This window comes from Neolamprologus brichardi, chromosome 11, assembly GCF_056152115.1.
Source record: "Neolamprologus brichardi isolate AB-2024 chromosome 11, ASM5615211v1, whole genome shotgun sequence".
Classification (NCBI taxonomy): Eukaryota; Metazoa; Chordata; class Actinopteri; order Cichliformes; family Cichlidae; genus Neolamprologus; species Neolamprologus brichardi.
The window spans coordinates 31,475,689-31,493,454 of NC_142114.1; the positions used below are offsets into that span (position 1 = coordinate 31,475,689).

Here is a 17,766-nt window from a genome sequence, read left to right on the forward strand (position 1 = left end):
AGTTGTTAATTAAATTGCTAAGCAAAGAAGTTACTCAGAAACACCGCTGTGTTTGAGCAGGAACACGAAGTGATACTCTACCGCAGAGCGAGCGAACACCAAGTGACACTGTACTGAAAACGCCTTGTAGTCTTAATAGATAACCGTCGCATCTTGACCCCTTCTGGATTGACTCATCTCATTGAATCCATCAGTCAAAATCCTGATTAACAAACAGATCATGTCTTAGTAATAACTACAAAAAGACTGTATTGTAAACACTGTAATGCTTATGGGACAGATCTTCATTGTGTCAGGTAAGTATCCAGATGCTGTACAGATTTAGTGAGGAGAGAGAATTGTGTACAGACTGGTTCAAACAGGAACATAACTGCATAACAATGATAAGAACATGCTAGTCATTTTTGATGCCTACATTAAAATATCACATCAAGGCCACACTGACACATGCTTTCCAGGCCGGAAACTGGTGTTTGGATATTTTAACAATATCAACTTACTTTGAATGCATATGCCTCTGGATCATAGATGTCCCATCATCATTCTGCAGTCGGCATTTGGGTGATGATGCTGAATGTCCAGCACTTTTGAATCCAAATCCACATCTCCAATAGAGGAATACCTATCAGAATTTCTGCACATAAACATTTTTTCATATTTTCATATAACAGCAAATCTCAAAGTTTTCCAATTAATACTGAAAGAACCAAGGATGTAAATGTATTCTTGTTTTAGCTTTACTGAAGACACCAGAGAAAGTATGATATTTAAAACGCTGCTGTAATAGACAAAACCATTTCAATAAACTCGCTATTTAACATCAACTTTGTTATGTGTTATCAGACAACAATCAACTGCAAACAGCAATGAAACATTCAACTATGTACTATTTAAAGCATTAATGACCCTGTTGTCTAACAAGATGTGATAACTAAGTAGAATGTGGAAAGCTGGTGGGTCTACTCACCGGCTAAACGTGTTTCAACGCCGAGATGGCGCCGATAGCTTTAGCCGTAGCTGCCCCACTTAGACAGTAACCAAAAAAAAGTAAGCGATAATATTTCAATGTCAAACGTCATAATTAAGGTCAACATCTAAACAATGCTGTGTACAGAATCACACAGGTGCTCAATTACAGCATAAACTTACCTTAGACCTTCCTCCGTCATTTTCCTCCTAATTGTGCTCGGAGACACAGAAAACATATCGGCAATTACCCCGATGGTTATCCCGGACAGCACTAAAGTCCTGAGTGCTGCACCGGGATTTCAAGACGTGGACGACCAACATTTGAAGACAGTTCTTCCTCTGCGTATTCCAAACGAACACGGTGCTGAATTGATCTTAAACCTTCGACAATGTTGTCATCGATGCTAACATCTTGAAGAGCAATTATCATCCAGGCATTTCAGAAACATCATCTAAACGACTCAAAACAGTGTCTACTGGTAAATGATCCCTCTCTATCTGATTTGCTTAAATGAGCAGAACTGACTGAAGTTCACACCAGTCCGCCATCCTCCGTGACTTTTGACCTAGCACGCTGTTGCTAGCTGTAGCAGCCGTCCGTGGAGCAGATATCCAGGAAAACTAGTCGATGGTAAACAATAAGCCAATAGGTGCAAAGGTCCAGCCCATTTACATTGATTGACAGACAGCGCGGCGCCATATTTCTGGCGTGAGTTGGGAGGACAGTTGTTAGAAACATGCTTAAAAGCAGCTCAAAAGAAAAAGGACGGTACAGAGACAGATTGTGTCCAGATGCAAAGAGACGATATTTGCCAAAAATAGCATGCACTGGAAATGTGGACTCGTATGAAGTACACCCATGGAGTAGAAACCCTGAAGACCAACCGCTATGTGTAGCGCTGGAAACCAGTCACAATGTGTTTCATCCATTTCATAGGCAAGTTTTTCTGCAATAATGCCAAATAGCAACTCTATAAATAGAACATAGTTCTGCAAATTCACTCATTAGGATGTTTGTTCTAATTTGTTATGACCCCAGATCACATCGCAAATAAAACTACCCTCATGATGCTTCCAGGTGGAGAAACAATGGTTGTGTGTTGTGTGTCTAACGTTACGACCACACAGCAAGTACGTGTTAACCGTGTGCTTTCTCTCCTCTTTTGCTAGCGCTTTGTTTGGCGCAGAAATATGGTGCCTCAACCAAAAATCCTGGTCACACCCCCTCCCGTGACATCACGCTCCAAAGCCTATACATCGGTCATGTGATTTGGAGGCGCCGGCATTAATAGCAATAACCTTCATTCCATTTCCAGGAACAATAAACCTCGTGTGTGAAATCTGAAAATGCCCACGGTGTTGATTCAAATGCGCTCTGGGACAACCACAAGCATCGGCTGTTACTGACATGAAGATATAAAGTTGGTCCCGAGCTACAGGAGGAACCATTTCATTGGTGGAGGGGTGGGGGGGAGGGGCACACTATGAAATATATTCTGTTTTAGAGTTCATATTAACTGTTAATTGTAGCTAGGCTCAAAGTGTTGATGCTAGCTTATTATTATTTTCGGGAGGCACATGCCACCCCATGCTAGCCCTGTAGATCCGCCCATGGGCAGAGTCACGGGAGAACGTTCACTCCCAAAAACGTGCACGGCAGCACGGCTTAGGTTTGCAAAGCTTCATCTGGACAAACAACTAGACTTTGTGAAATGAACTGATTAAAAAATAAAGTCACGTTATTATGCGTGAAAGCACGTTCACGTAATTTATAATGTCTACAATGTTGTTGGCACTCTTTCCGTCTTGTTGCTGGTGTAGGAGGAGAGGACTACATGAGCGGTCCCAACATGACGGGGAGGACAGGTCTTCTCTTCAGCCTCATCACAGCGGCACTTTTCTGTAAAGTCGCTGCTCAGACAGTCAGAGGTCGGTACTTGAACGCAGCATGCCAGGTTGTGTCTTTGAAACCTGAGTTTAGATACAGGATAATCCAGGTGCTCATTTCATGTGATTGCTTTCAAAGACAAACTGTTAATTCTCAGTGGCACGGTGTTGCTTCCAGACTAAAAAGTCTATTTTATCCTTTTTAAAGGAACTGAGACACCAATTTAATTCATTTTTCTGCTGATATATTTGTGTTTACTCCATTAAAGTGTGATATTTTTCCGTTTTTCACAATGGTATAGCATCCAATAGTAAGCAGCGAAAAACCAACAACAAATCATGACTATCTGATTCCTCAGTGAGCTCATAGTGTGTGCTGTAGAGGGTTAGTGGGATTAATAGTAGAGAACAGGAGACAGAACATTTCTTTCATGGACCTTAGTTGATAATGTTATTCTGGGACTTTGTGTCGTCTTCCTGTAATACTTGTGTATGAACACTGATTTTCTTTTGCTGCTATCCAGAGTGTGAAAACGTCTCCGTCGGTGACATCGTCTTCCTGGTTGATGGCTCGTCCAGCATCGATGATAAAAGCTTTCAGGAGATCCGCACATTTCTCCGCAACACCATCCAGGGCTTTGAAATCGACCCCGACAAAGTTCAGATCGGTTTGCTGCAGTACAGCGATGAGCCTTATCCGGAGTTCCAGCTGACGGATCACAGGGACAAGAATTCCCTGCTGGCTGCGGTGGAAAACCTTACCCGCCGAGGAGGCGGCACAGAAACCGGCAAAGCCATAGACTTCCTCCGGACGGAGTACTTCACCAAAGAGGCCGGCAGCCGAGCCGAGCGCCGTGTGCCTCAGATTGCTGTGGTCATCACAGATGGCGAATCCACTGATGACGTATTGGAACCTGCCAGGAGACTGAGGCAGCACGGTGTCATCGTGTTCGCCATCGGGGTCGGAAAGATCAACCAGTCACAGCTTATAACCATGGCTAACTGGCCCTCGGAGCGCTTCGTCCTCACCACTGTCAGCTTCCAGAAGCTCCAGGATCAGACCAACATCCTGCTGGAAATGGTCTGTCTCAGTCTGGAGGACCAGACGCTAGGTAAAGAAAGCTGATTGGTTGATACAGTGATCTCTTTATTGTACGATTAATTATAACTAAGAAGCACCTGAATACAGTTTTGACACAAGAATCAACAGAAAGCTGAAAATACACATTTTGCTTGGTCCATCCTCAGCTGGGCCTCTGAGCACTGTGAGGTAGTCAATCACATGAGCGCTAGGCTTGTTGTGAAAACTCTGCATGCACTAAAACACTTTTGCTTCTGTGTTCTTTCAGCTTTGGTCGACAGGTTTGCAGATATTTTCTTCCTGGTGGACAGTGGAATAGCTTCCAATCAGTTTACCCTGTTTAGAAATGAGCTTGTCAGACTGTTGAGTCGACTGGAAGTTGGAGCGTCTGGTTACCGTGTCGGTTTGGCCCAGTACGGTCAGGACGTCAGACCTGACTTTCGTCTCAACACTCATCAAACCAAGCAGCAGATCGTGGCCGCTGCTCGACGTTTCCGACTGCGTTCACAAACAGGCCAACCACGAAATCTCGGACAAGCTCTGTCCTACGCTAAGGAGAACTTCTTCACTGCTGAGGCAGGAGGCCGCGCACAACAGGGAACCCCACAGTATTTGGTTGTAGTGGCTGGAAAAGACTCGGATGATCCTGTGTTTCGATCTGCTGAAAATCTGAAAGATGAGGGGGTAATTATTGTGGGGATGGACGCAGGTGCGACACGGGATGCTCTGGACCGCTTTGCCAGCCCTGGCTATATCTTTGATTCTTCAAGAGTAACTCTGCTGATTGACCTGCTCACGGAACGGAAAGTGGAGAATGTCACTGAAGGTGAGAAAGCCGCCATCGGTTCATCATCATCATCAGTAACTACACAGCAGTGTTTCTGAAGCAGCTATGAATGCAACGATGGTTTATTATAAGTAAGCCAGAGTTTTCCAGAGGAAGCAGTCAGATCATCCCAACTAACGATGCAGAAAGTCTCCACAAAATCACCTGAGGCGTTTTTCAACGTATATTTGCTCTTTTAAAACTAAATAGCCGTTCACTGTACTTTAAGACCCATTACTATCAACTGTGATCCAGGTGTACAAAAACCTGGATCTGGAACATGTCAGCCTAGCCTTTTCACTCGCATGTCACAGCAGACCATAAAAAGACTCAATGAAGGAAGGAAATCCACCATTTCTGTTCTTTTATTCATGGAGGCTAACATTTTAATATTTTGCTTAGGTTTTATGCTTTGTTTGGTGAGTGAGTGAAACTCAATCATGCCTGAAATCTGCCTGCAGCATTATCAGGATTCAACTTTATTGTCATTACACATGAATGAATATAGGAAAACGAAATACCGTTTGCATCTAATCAGAAATGAAAAAGCAGTAAGTGCAATAGGAGCAGATTATATACAGATATGTGTAGGATAAAAGATGGAAATAGTTATGACAGATTATGTACATATAAGTTAAGCATATGGTGAATGTTGAGAATGAAATTATCACTGGGAAGGATAGGAGGAAGGTGGAGTGTAGAGGTTTAAGTGAGTGTGGATGGAAAGGCTCAGCGGCAGACTGAGTTCAGTAGGGTGACAGCTGTGGGGAAGAAGCTCTTCCTAATTTTACGATATAAATATATATTCTTAATGCTTATTTTCTGTTTATATTGTTTTATAGAGTCCAGTGCAGGAAAACGCCCCTGTGAGTTAGAATGTAGGCCAAAAGTCACAGGGTAGACTGCACGTCTTGTGCAGAAAACAGGAAGTATAGAAAAAGCGGAACTAAGTAAACTGAGTGTGTGTGTGACGTGCAGCAGAACTACATAACCATGCTGGCTTCTAATGCTTTCAGACCTAAGCGTGTGTGTTCGTGTGACAGGTCTCCATTTCCGGAAATATACAATAGAGATCATTTTTCGAACTTGACCATTCTGAGTCGTAAGTCTTTCTTTGTCGCCAAAAGAATTCAAAAGAACAGAATTTAATAATTGGTGCGTGTTACCCGGATTCTTTTGCTGCTGAGAGGACAAATGATTCTTTTAGTCTTTCCAGACTAAAACCTGCTGGTTTTAGTCTGGAAAGACTAAAACCAGCATCAAGCCTTCACCTGCTGGTTTTAGTCTGAAGGCTCTTTAGCGCCTTGTGGAGGACAGGAGCTGGAAGAGTTTATTGGCAGGATGAGAGGAGTCTCTGAGAATGATGTGTGCTCAGCATAGATACCTCGTCTTGTGGACATCCTCAGTGGCAGGAAGTGGAGTCCCTGTGATGCATTGCGCAGCTTTCACCACCTGCTGCAGTGCCTTGTGGTCAGCAACAGAACAATTCCCACATCACACTGTGACACAGTTGGTCAGGATGCTCTCCATCACTCAGTGGTGGAAGTTACTCAGTATGACAGCAGACAGGTGTTTTTTCTTCAGTGTCCTCAAGAAAAAGAGGCGCTGATGGGTCTTCTTGACAAGGCTGGAGGTTGTAGTTGAACAGGACAGATTCTCAGAGATGTGGGTCCCCAAGAACTTGAAGCTGGAGACCCGGTCAACAGCTGTGCCATTTATGTATATGGGGACATGGGTGTCTGTCTCCTTTCTCCTGAAGTCCACAATGAGCTCTTTGGTTTTGCTGGTACTCAGGAACAGGTTATTGTCAGCACCACACAGCTTTAGTTCTTCACTGTAGCAGACTCACCAAGGTCTGCAGTCATAGAGGAACGGGCTCGGCACACAGCAGAGCAGTTATGGCCTAACATGCTGGGGTCTGTTGGTCAGAAAGTCCATGATCCAGGTACAGGTGGAGCTGCTGATTCTAAGATCCACAAGTTTGGTGATCAGCTTGGAGGGAACAACTGTACTGAATGCTGAGCTGAAGTCAAGAAACAGCATTCTTGGATAAGTATTTTTGTTGTCCAGGTGTGAGAGTACACAGTGAAGCGCTGTGGGTACAGCATCCTCTGTACTCCTGTTGCTTCGATTGGCAAATTGGTGAGGATCCAGTGTGGGGAGCAAGCATGCCTTGAGGGCGATCGTGGCTCAAGAGTTGGGAGTTCGCCTTGTAATCGGAAGGTTGCCGGTTCGAGCCCTGGCTTGGACAGTCTCGGTCGTTGTGTCCTTGGGCAAGACACTTTACACGTTGCCTACTGGTGGTGGTCAGAGGGCCCGGTGGCGCCAGTGTCTGGCAGCCTCGCCTCTGTCAGTGCGACCCAGGGTGGCTGTGGCTACAATGTAGCTGCCATCACCAGTGTGTGAATGTGTGTGTGAATGGGTGGATGACTGGATATGTAAAGCGCTTTGGGGTCCGTAGGGACTAGTAAAGCGCTATATAAATACAGGCCATTTACCATTTTACCATTTGAGGTGTGCCAGGACCAGTTGCTCAAAGCACTTCAAAACTATGGGCGTGAGAGCAACAGGGCGATAGTGGTTCAGGCTAGTTGGTGATGAGTGTTTTAGCACTGACACTGACACGCAAGCGACAGGTTAAAGATGTCTGTGAAGAGCCCTGCAAGCTGCTCTGCACATGCTCAAAGCACACGTCCTGAAATGCTGTCATCAGGGGGTAGGGTTTCTTTTTCTTTTTTGTCATTAACAAAACGAGCGTAGAAGTCATTTAGCTCATTGAGGAAGGACAAATCCATGGCTGTCTGTGTGGAATTGCTGGGCTTGTAGTCAGACATGGCCTGAATGCTTATCCACATATGTTGTGAGTCAGAGCTGACAAAGTGTTCTTCAGATTGTAGCTGTGCTTCGCCTTCTTGATGCCCCTCTTCAGGTCATCCCTGGATGTACTGTAGATCTGAGCGTCCCCTGATCTGAAGGTATTGGTACGTGCCATTAGTAGAAGCCGCACTTCCTTATTCACCCATGTTTTCTGATTGGGGTACATGTGAACGGCTGTGCAATTGGACAGTCTAGGCTTCAGATTCACATCACATACAGTTTCAGTTGGGTTGACTAAACTGAGTGTGCTCCTTTCACAGATTGCAAAAAAGCTAACAAGGCAGACATTGTGTTCGTTGTTGATGAGTCCGGAAGCATTGGAGAGGAAAACTTCAGGCTGACACGTAATTTCCTGCGCTCGGTCATCAGCAGCCTGGAAACTGGTCCATTTAAAATCCGAGTAGGCATTGTTACATACAACGACGTGCCGACTGCACACATCTCCCTCAACTCATTCAGAGACAAGGCAGACATTCTGCAGTTCATCAGCTTCCTGCCTTACCGTCAAGGTGGTACAAACACTGGAGCTGCCCTACACTTCGCCCTGAAAAACATCTTCACTGAAAAAAAGGGCAGCAGGGAGGATGTCCCAAAGGTAGCGGTGGTAATCACAGACGGTGAATCCCAGGATAATGTGAAGGAACCTGCGATCGCTCTCCGTCGAGCTGGTGTCACAGTTTTTGCTGTCGGAATCAAAGACGCCAATAAAGCCGAACTGCTGAAGATGGCATCTTACCCCAAGTTTGTTTTTACTGTGGACAGTTTCATCAAGCTGAAACCCCTGAAAGAAACTCTGCAGGCAACCCTGTGCAACACCATCATCCAGATCGGGGTCCAGGACAAGGAAAGTGATGCAGAGACTAAAGAAGGTTTGAACTAAGCTTTCCTGATAAGTTGCCGTTAGTTTTCCCTGAGAAATGTTAACTTTTATAGTAGCATTATTGATGCAATGCTCTGTGTTAGTGTTAGAGGAATGTCAAGGTGGGTGATTTCCCAGATAAGAAAAAAGAGTAAGAAACCGCTCATCCATTATTAAGTTATAGTTGTTCATAAGCAGCCTGTAAAACATGCTGGGTGTAAATATGGTTTCTCAAACATTTCAGACTCTGAATGCTCAGTTCAAACTTGCTTTCTTTGACAATGTGAGAAGATCTAACTCCCATTGTTTGTTTTTCTCTTCAGCATGTGATCAAAAGGACCAAGCTGACATTTTCTTCCTGATGGACGACTCAGGAAGCATTAAAAATGCAGATTTCTCAGACATGCAGAAGTTTATCATTGAGTTTCTTCATACCTTCCGTATTGGGCCAGACCATGTTCGCATGGGTCTTGTGAAATATTCAGATTCCCCCTCTCTAGAGTTTGACCTAACACAGCACTCAGATGCTAAGACAATGGAAAAGGCTGTGAAGGAAATCTTTCACAAAGGAGGTGGAACTAACACAGGAAAAGCACTGTCATCCATGAAAGGACATTTTCAGAACGCAAAGACGAGCCGTGGTTACAAAGTCTCCGAGTACCTGATCGTCATCACCGATGGAGAATCCCAAGATGAAGTTAAAGATGCTGCAGAAGAACTGAGGGCGCAGGATGTCATTATCTACGCCATCGGGGTGAACTCCTCACATGATAATGAGCTGAATGAGATTGCTGGGGATCCAAAGAGAAAGTTTTTTGTCAGTGATTTTGATGCCCTGAAAACCATCAAAAATGACGTCATCAGAGAGATCTGTTCGGAAAGTGAGTTAAATTAAGTTGGGCTTTGCTTTGTGGCACACATCATTGAGATAATAAGAGGAGAGGATAGAGAACAGGACCATAAACTATTTCAAAAACTTGATTAGATGTAAACATGATTTCCACTTTCTTTTATGGGACTTTCACATGTTCAAAATTGCCAATTCTAGATTTAGGTAGGGAAAAAACTGTAAAAAGAGAAAACCACACTAACCTCTATTTGTTTTTCATCCACAGCTTGTAAAGACATACCAAGCGACATATTTTTCTTAACTGACAGCTCTGAGAGTATCTCTGAGGAAGACTTCCAAAAGATGAAAAATTTCACGAAATCTGTCATTAGCAAGTCCAGCATTGGGCTGGATAAGGTGCATGTTGGTTTTATGCAGTACAGCACCAACAGACGCCTGGAGTTCGACCTCACCAAACACTACAACCTGGAAGGAATGCTAAACACCATCGATGTTATGGAGCAGATGAACAAAGGCACTCGCACTGGGAGGGCCATCACAGAGGTCTCACAGTATTTTGATGCAGCCAGAGGAGGGCGGCCTTGGATGAAGCAGTGGTTGGTCGTTATAACAGATGGTAAATCCCAAGATAGCGTCAAAGAACCAGCTCGAGCTCTGAGGGCCAAAGGAGTGGTGATCTATGCCATTGGAGTGGATAAGGCTAACAGGCAGGAACTGTCGGAGATCAGTGGCTCATCGCAGAGGGTCTTCATTGAGAATACCTTTGATGCATTGAAGGAACTAGAGACCAAGCTGGCCTTGAAGTTCTGTGAGAAAGGTAAGAGAGGCTGTTTCAAACCATCTGTGATGTGTGACTGTCTAAAAGGTACAACCAAAGGTGGAGTCTGTGGAGGTGTTAAATCATTCAGTCAGTTAACTCAAAAAGTTTTTAATATATTAAACCCATCAATACCTCAGCACGAATCGTTAATGATTGATTTAGTAAAATAAAAATGACTTTTAAAATGTTTGTTTTGCTATTTTAGTTTTTATTGTGACAACAAAAAGTTCTGTCTTTGCTAACCTCCTCTCTGCCTCTTTTTCCTTCATCCAGATTGTAAAAAGACAGTAGAGGCTGATATTATTTTTCTGGTTGATGGTTCTGAAAGCATAAAGAAGGAACAGTTCAAAAGTATGCAAACCTTTATGGCTTCAGTTGTGAACCAGACCACCGTTGGTAAAGATCTGACTCGTTTTGGAGTCATTCTCTACTCTGACACACCCAAATCCAGCTTTACTCTAAATGAAATTTACTCCAAAGGAAAAGTCCTTGAAGCAGTGCAGCAGCTGGTACAACCACGCGGAGTTACCTACACAGGTGCTGCTTTGGCATACTCGCTGCAGTACTTCAACGCTGAACATGGTGGTCGGAGAGAAATCAGGGTGCCTCAGATTCTCATGGTGATCACAGATGGAGCAGCTACTGACTCTGAGAGATTGAAAGCAGAATCTGATGCTCTGCGACAAAATGAGATCACAGTCATCAGTATCGGAGTGCAGGACGCAGAGAGGGACGAGCTGGAGACCATGGCTGGTGACGACACATCCAAAGTTTTCTTTGTCGAAAATTTTAAGGATTTGGAAACTCTGTACCAGAACATTTCTTCTGTCATCTGCAATTCCACTAAGCGAGGTAAGAATGTCCCAAAGGCACCAGAGCACAACAATTACCTCAAACTGCTTTATATATTATATTATATTATATTATATTATATTATATTATATTATATTATATTATATTATATTCACGATCCTGGGTCTTATGGAGGACCACAAGAGCCACGCGCATTGAAATAAAGATTTCTCTGTTTAAATAATGAATTGTAGAATAAATTTTGCATTTGTGAATTCATTTTTGAATTCCAATTTAATAAACTGCATTTCAAAATCCTTTTTCCATTTGCACTTTAATATGTGGGACATTTGTTATATTATATAATATAAAATAATTTCCCCTAGGGATCAAAGTATTCTGATTAATATATTATAATAATTATATAATATATGTATGTTTAATGTTTCCCAAGTTTTTCATTAATGTCTAATTTTTTGGTCAACCCTTCTTCCGGTGTCACAATAGATACAAACGTCTAACCAAAGATGGCATCAGGTTTTTGGTTGGCTGATTGATGGAGGCCTGACGATGCCACAGTGTTAAATTCACAGCACAGTTGTGTATTAATGGCATCAAATGTCTCTTTCTTGCTTTTTCTTTGGCAGCTTGCAACCAGACAGACTTGGTCTTCCTGCTCGATTACTCGAGCAGCATCAAGCAAGACCAGCACACGATTATGTTAAACTTCACAGCAAGTGTGGTGGACAACTTCAATGTCAGTAAAGAGTTTGCACATGTCGGACTTGCACAGTTCAGTGATGATCCTAAACATGAGTTTTACCTTAACACGTACAACGACAAGACGAAGATGATTGAGCATATCCGTAACATGAACTATAAAGGTCGAGACACTTATCTTGGAAAAGCCTTGTATCACATTAGGGACTACTTTCATGAATCAAATGGAGGCCGCAGAGACGTTCCCAAGAACCTGGTGTTGATCACAGATGGTAATTCTCATGATGACGTGGAGGATGCCGCAGAAGCGCTCAGGAAAATGGGCATTACAATATTCGCCATTGCTGTTGGAGATGTCTATTACCTACAGCTCCTGCAGATCACTGGCACGCCAGAGAAGGTCTTTGATGTCGAGAACTTCGACAGCTTGGCAAATATCAAGACAAAGATCATTGACGAAATCTGTGACACTGGGCCTGAGCCCAAAATTGGTAAGTTGGAAAAAAGAGATGTGCATGACTAGTAATTTCATAATTAGGCGAACAGAAAATCTTTGAGTGAATACTTTAAAAGAGAGACTAAACCAAGACAGCCAGAAGATCCAATTTCCGTATTTTAAATGGTGACGAAATGTGGGGCACCATTTATAACAGCAACTGCTTTCACACCACACAGTTCAGGGGACAAGTATCCACAGCTGGACTGGCCATCGGGCACACCGGGCAACTGCCCGATGGTGATTTTTCATTTTTATGGGCCATTTTTGTTTGTAACGGTATATAGAGTGAAAGGTGGTAGCCTATTGGTCATGATTGACTCTGGGCTGGACCAATTATAGCCAAGAAGGTTGATGCACCCTCCCCCTTGCTTGGGCAACGACTCTGAAACCAATCTTATCGTAGACAAAGAGAAGAAAATGGTACTGAGGTGAAAAGGAAGCGATTTGTCCCAGACTTCGGCTAAAATGAAATAAAGACACAAAGCTGGATTTATTCTGTGTCTTTGCTGCACAGCTGCCTCTTCTTCTCTCATTCTCCCCCCTCCCTCTCCTGTTTCTACTCCAATCATGAAACTGATCAATGATCAGCTGATCGGCTTTTCTCTCTTGTTTGTTTATCGCCCACTTTGCACCAGAAAGAGGAAACCAGCGGATGTCGCGCTAAACAACAGCAGCACGTTTAAGCTTGATCAGCTGTTGTTAGAATTTATTTAATATTAATTTCTAGTATCAGCTGATGTTTGCTGGAGCCACAGCTGTAAAGCTGCTGGTCATGATGGTTTGGATATGTGGTGAGAGGGAAACATGAAGATGAAACCAGGAGATGTCCTTACTGAATCATCAGAGCTGAACAGGTGATGGAGAAACAGGTTTACCTTTTAGGTGACATGAATGAGTTGAAGTTATGAAGTGTTTCTGAGAGACAAATAACACCAGGATCCTTTTCTGTGTAACTGACAGCTGGTAACTGTGCAGGGGCGGGTCTAGCAAAGTTTAGCCAGGGGGCAGGTAGGGCATTAACAGGGAGAGGGGGGCACAAAGAAATACTTTTCTTTCTTATTCTCATTTAAAATGTCTCGCTTTTATTAAATAATTATCTGAATCTTACGATCGAAGTAGTCATGTGATGTCAAATGCAGTGTTGGCCAAGTTACTTGAAAAAAGTAATCAGTAACTAATTACTGATTACTTCCCCAAAAATGTAATCCCGTTACTTTACTGATTACGTATTTTTAAGAGTAATTAGTTACTTAGTTACTTTTTAAAAACACGATTTACAACCTGAATAGGTGATAAAGTGATAGATCTTTCAGCCCAATTCTACTTTTTCTGCATAATCATCATACAAAATGTAATCAAATGGAAAAGTCTCTTTTTAAAACTTGTTTTATTAGTTTTAATCTTTTAACTTTATGCATCAAGCAAACATTTAATTATCTGCAACATTCTCTGACTGGAAGAAATTAGTTTAATATTTAAACCTATTTTCTGCACATTCCAGCACATAAAATAAAATATTTTGTGTGTTTACACTCAGTCTTTCAAATAGATGCAAGTAAAACACAGCAGAAAATAAATAAAGTCAAAGACTAGCGGTCCTGTTGCTCTATTTTCACCTGTAAAGCAGGAGTGGGGTAGGCGGAGGGTTACCCTGGTGCAGGTGTGCTGCAGCGGTCAGTGGAAGAATCCGCGAGTTTCTCTGTGAGTTTCCCATTACGTCGTAGCTACTCGGTGCTTGCTCGGAAGTTTAGGGGTTTTTTCGCTGTAAAAAGAAGTTTTCTTCCCACGCACAACGGACACTAATGTTTTTGTCACTTTTTATGGAATCAAACTCAAAGTAAGGTCAGTACTTCCACGCTTTAAACGCTGCACGCTCATACTCTCTCTGCACTCGATATATGATCCATTGTTGATCTGCACACAGCTGTTGTCACGAACGTCGCACTCGCTTACGTCACTGTCATGAGACATTCTCGCAAAAAATCACGGTTTTAGTATCGCAGTAACGCAGCGTTCCTACGGGAAAGTAACGGTAATCTAATTACCGTTTTTGCAATAGTAATCCCGATTACTTTTTTCAAGTAACTAGTAAAGTAAGTATTACCCATCTCTGGTCAAATGTATGTAAGTCATCTCTAGTCTTCTCTGTCTTGATTTCAGGTTTCCACCATGTGTTGTAGACAAGGGTGTAGATTTGGTTTTGGCATTGGTGGGGACGGATGATTCAACCACCGAACCCTGCCCCGTTTCTTTTTTTCCCCTTTTTGTCTTTGCTTCTTGATAAATAAAGGAGAAATATACTTGCCTATTCTACATGCTTTTAAACCATTTAAAATTAAAATTCATAGTTTTATATGTGAATTATATAATGTTAAATTACTATTAAACAAATGACTGAGTAAAGTATTTTAGGCTTTAGTTTACTTCAGCCATATTCCATATAAATCAGGTATCATACAAAAATAAAAATAGCTTCAAATACAGTCATGACAATAAAAGAATATGACTTTAAGGACTTAACAACATTACTTCAGTTATACTACACCAACTCCTCTTATAGAGGCACACTATTGCCCCTATCAGGTCAGTGAGCTGGGATTTTTTATTCTAAACATGAACTACTGTTACAGCAACAGACAATCGGGTTTGTTTTTCATTACTGGAAGAGATCAAATTATTGGTGGGGACAATTCAATAATCGCTGGATATTGGTGGGGACATGTCCCTTCCGTCCATGCCAAATCTACGCCCTTGGTTGTAGATAGTTCAGGAGGTTAACTTGACCAAGCAGTGTTTTGGTTTCAGCTAAGTACTGTTTAGAATACCAGAATAGGGAGGATGGTGTAGGTTTATTAGATTGATACATATATACCAGAATCACTGTCACAACAGTGTTTGTTTTGATTCAAAGGCTTTATGGCTTTACCTATAATACCTCGTGGGCCCGTCTCTGGTCAAAATGCCCAGGCCAATTTTTTGTCCCAGTCCAGCCCTACAAGTATCTACCGGTGGTGGTTTGCTGTGTGCATTCACCCCACTCTAGTAAGTGAAATGCACGTCCTCGACTATGAACACACCCAGTCTTTGGTTTGAGTAATTTGTGCTTGGTTTGTCAAGAGCTGCTGTTGTTATTGTAGATGCTGTTAAATATTCCAATTCTTTGATCTGTGGGCTGAAGGAAGAACAACACTCGGTGTATAAATGCTCAATCAACAATCTCTTTATTCCATACAAACACTTTTGAGCATAAACCATCCGGATGGGAGATGTGACCTGACCATTTCTCACATTCTTATAGCTTCAACCATAATATGGCATAAAATAGCATAATAATCTCACAATGCCTAATGTTTTCCCTCTTATCATTTAAAGACTGTTGCTGGTGCTGCATTCACAGTGAACATAAATCATCCAGTACCCACTCTATTGCCTAATGTGGCTAAAGTTAGCAGTACCAGCATGAGCATCAGTACCTTTGATTGTTTAATCCTGTTGTTTGATTTAGTGAGCCCCTCTTGTCCACGTCACTGTCTTTAGCTGTAAAAGGTCAAAGACAAACATCCTTTCCCTGCTTCTCTTCCCACGTTCAGATTGCACAATCGACGTTGCAATAGGATTCGACATTACTGACACGAGTGGATCCAACAACATGCAGATCAGTGACTACGTCCAACACCTGGAAGAGATTGTCCATCATATTTCACATATTTCAACAGTAGATAACTTGTGCTGCTCTGGCGTCCCCGAGTCCCCGGTCAAGACCCAAATCGCCTTCCATTTGGTAGACAGTGATGGCAGGGCCTTGTATGATACAAATTTTCCAGACTTCAGTGAAGACGTGTTGAAGAAAGTCTTGAGTTGGAAGTTGTCCCAGCCGACCTACTTTAACTCTGAGCTGCTGAATTTCTACAAGGAGAGGTTCAAGACCAAATCCAAGGCTACTGTCAAGGTGAGACATGTTTAGTGCTGTCAGCGTTAATCTCGTTAAAATGATGTTAACGCCATAATCGTTAGTGAGCTAGCGCCGTGCAGCCCTACGCACAGCGCTAGCTCACTAACGCGTTAATGAGCTAACCACTCTAAGGTGTTGATGCCGTGCAGCCCCACGCACGGGGCAATCCGCGCTAACTCGCTAACAGAGATTTGCCGCTTTAATGTGGTTATGGCGTTAAAGTCATTTTAACGAGATTAACGCTGACAGCACTAGTTTAGACCTTTCAGAATCCTTCAGTTCTCATTTCCACCATTAAAATCTTCGAGTAAATGAATTGATATCCTGTGTTGCTAACATGCAACGGTGCTATTTTTCATCTTGTTAAAATTTAGCACATAAACTGCAGCCGTGGCTGTTTGGTAGCCAAATACTGGACACTACATTCAATTACATTAATTACTGTTACCTAGCATGAAGACTGCTATTGGTAAAGAGCTTTGTTTATAACACGGGAGTATATGGAGCCTCTAGTGGACATTAGAGGAGCTGCAGTGTTTAGCACTTCTATGACTTCATTGTTCAGCCCTGAACATTACCACTTCATGAGACGTCATCCACATTAAACTGTCGGACGTGGTTTACTCTGTCGTTTAGGTCTTGATGATCTTCTCTGATGGACTCAATGAAGACGTCGTGAGTCTACAGCGGGAATCAAAGCTGCTGCGAGAGTCTGGTAAAAACATGCATTTACTAAGATCACTTCATTCCTAACTTTGCTTCTGGTTTTCTCATTGTGTCATCTGTACTTTTCATTGCTCATCTTTATTGACATCCTTGTGTACTTTGATCTGATGTTAGTGCACAAATTATTCTGTGTGTCCTAAAACATATAAATGCATGCCTTTGCGTGCATTTTAATTCTGGGCTTCGAGGAAGGCCCGTGATTAAAGCAGAGCAGAATAAGCGGAAGCACAAGAACAAGAACTTTCCTAAACAACCAGGAAAAAGTGGTTTGTGTGGAATGACAGAGAGCTGAAAGAACTGAATATAATACTAGTGCAACCCGTCAGCCTCTGAGGAGACACACCTAAGATATCAATTTCCTACGTTGTCTTGTTCTCAAGTTATTACATCCGCAAGATCTTCACTTACTGTGGCTCTGAGGTCACTGAGATTCAAACTAATCAAAGATTTTAATGGAAGCAGCTATGATATCAATTTGAAGCTTGAGCTATAGCGTTCACATCACTGCCTTTTACAGCTGAGGGGTAAAAAGCACTTGGATCACCATCAGACTGGATCCATCTTATCTACGAGGGGAAGTTACTAAATATTTCTAGACCTAATCAGTTTGCTTGATTCAGATCCAGTGGAAATGTACGTGCACTGTGTTTGTGAAGCCACGCCGTTCCAGTCTGTTGTCCTGTCTGCAGGAGTCAGCGCCCTGCTGGCCGTGGCTCTCAGGGGCGCTGACCACACTCAGCTACAGGAGGTGGAGTTTGGCCGCGGATTCGGGTACACCGATCAGCTGATAATCAGCATGCCGAGTATCGGCAGCACCATGTTCCAACAGATTGTAAGTCAGTCCCATTGCTCATGAGCAAAGTGCGTTTCTACCTTTTCTAAATGACAAATAAAGCAAGTTTTAATCT

The 17,766-nt window shown here is 42.7% G+C and overlaps 1 protein-coding gene across 1 annotated transcript in view; it reads left to right on the plus strand.

Moving 5' to 3' along the window:
• The first annotated feature begins 1,221 nt into the window (after nucleotides 1-1,221).
• The window catches only part of LOC118456120 (collagen alpha-6(VI) chain-like), a 44,185-nt gene continuing 27,640 nt past the window's right edge, over nucleotides 1,222-17,766 (plus strand). The window contains exons 1-12 of the mRNA XM_087847675.1: nucleotides 1,222-1,330; nucleotides 2,791-2,898; nucleotides 3,381-3,968; nucleotides 4,206-4,763; nucleotides 7,901-8,509; nucleotides 8,823-9,380; nucleotides 9,615-10,166; nucleotides 10,443-11,021; nucleotides 11,609-12,172; nucleotides 15,771-16,129; nucleotides 16,769-16,847; nucleotides 17,548-17,690. Of these exons, the coding sequence (XP_087703801.1) occupies nucleotides 1,222-1,330; nucleotides 2,791-2,898; nucleotides 3,381-3,968; nucleotides 4,206-4,763; nucleotides 7,901-8,509; nucleotides 8,823-9,380; nucleotides 9,615-10,166; nucleotides 10,443-11,021; nucleotides 11,609-12,172; nucleotides 15,771-16,129; nucleotides 16,769-16,847; nucleotides 17,548-17,690 (4,806 nt within the window). The remainder of the gene's footprint in view (nucleotides 1,331-2,790; nucleotides 2,899-3,380; nucleotides 3,969-4,205; nucleotides 4,764-7,900; nucleotides 8,510-8,822; nucleotides 9,381-9,614; nucleotides 10,167-10,442; nucleotides 11,022-11,608; nucleotides 12,173-15,770; nucleotides 16,130-16,768; nucleotides 16,848-17,547; nucleotides 17,691-17,766) is intronic.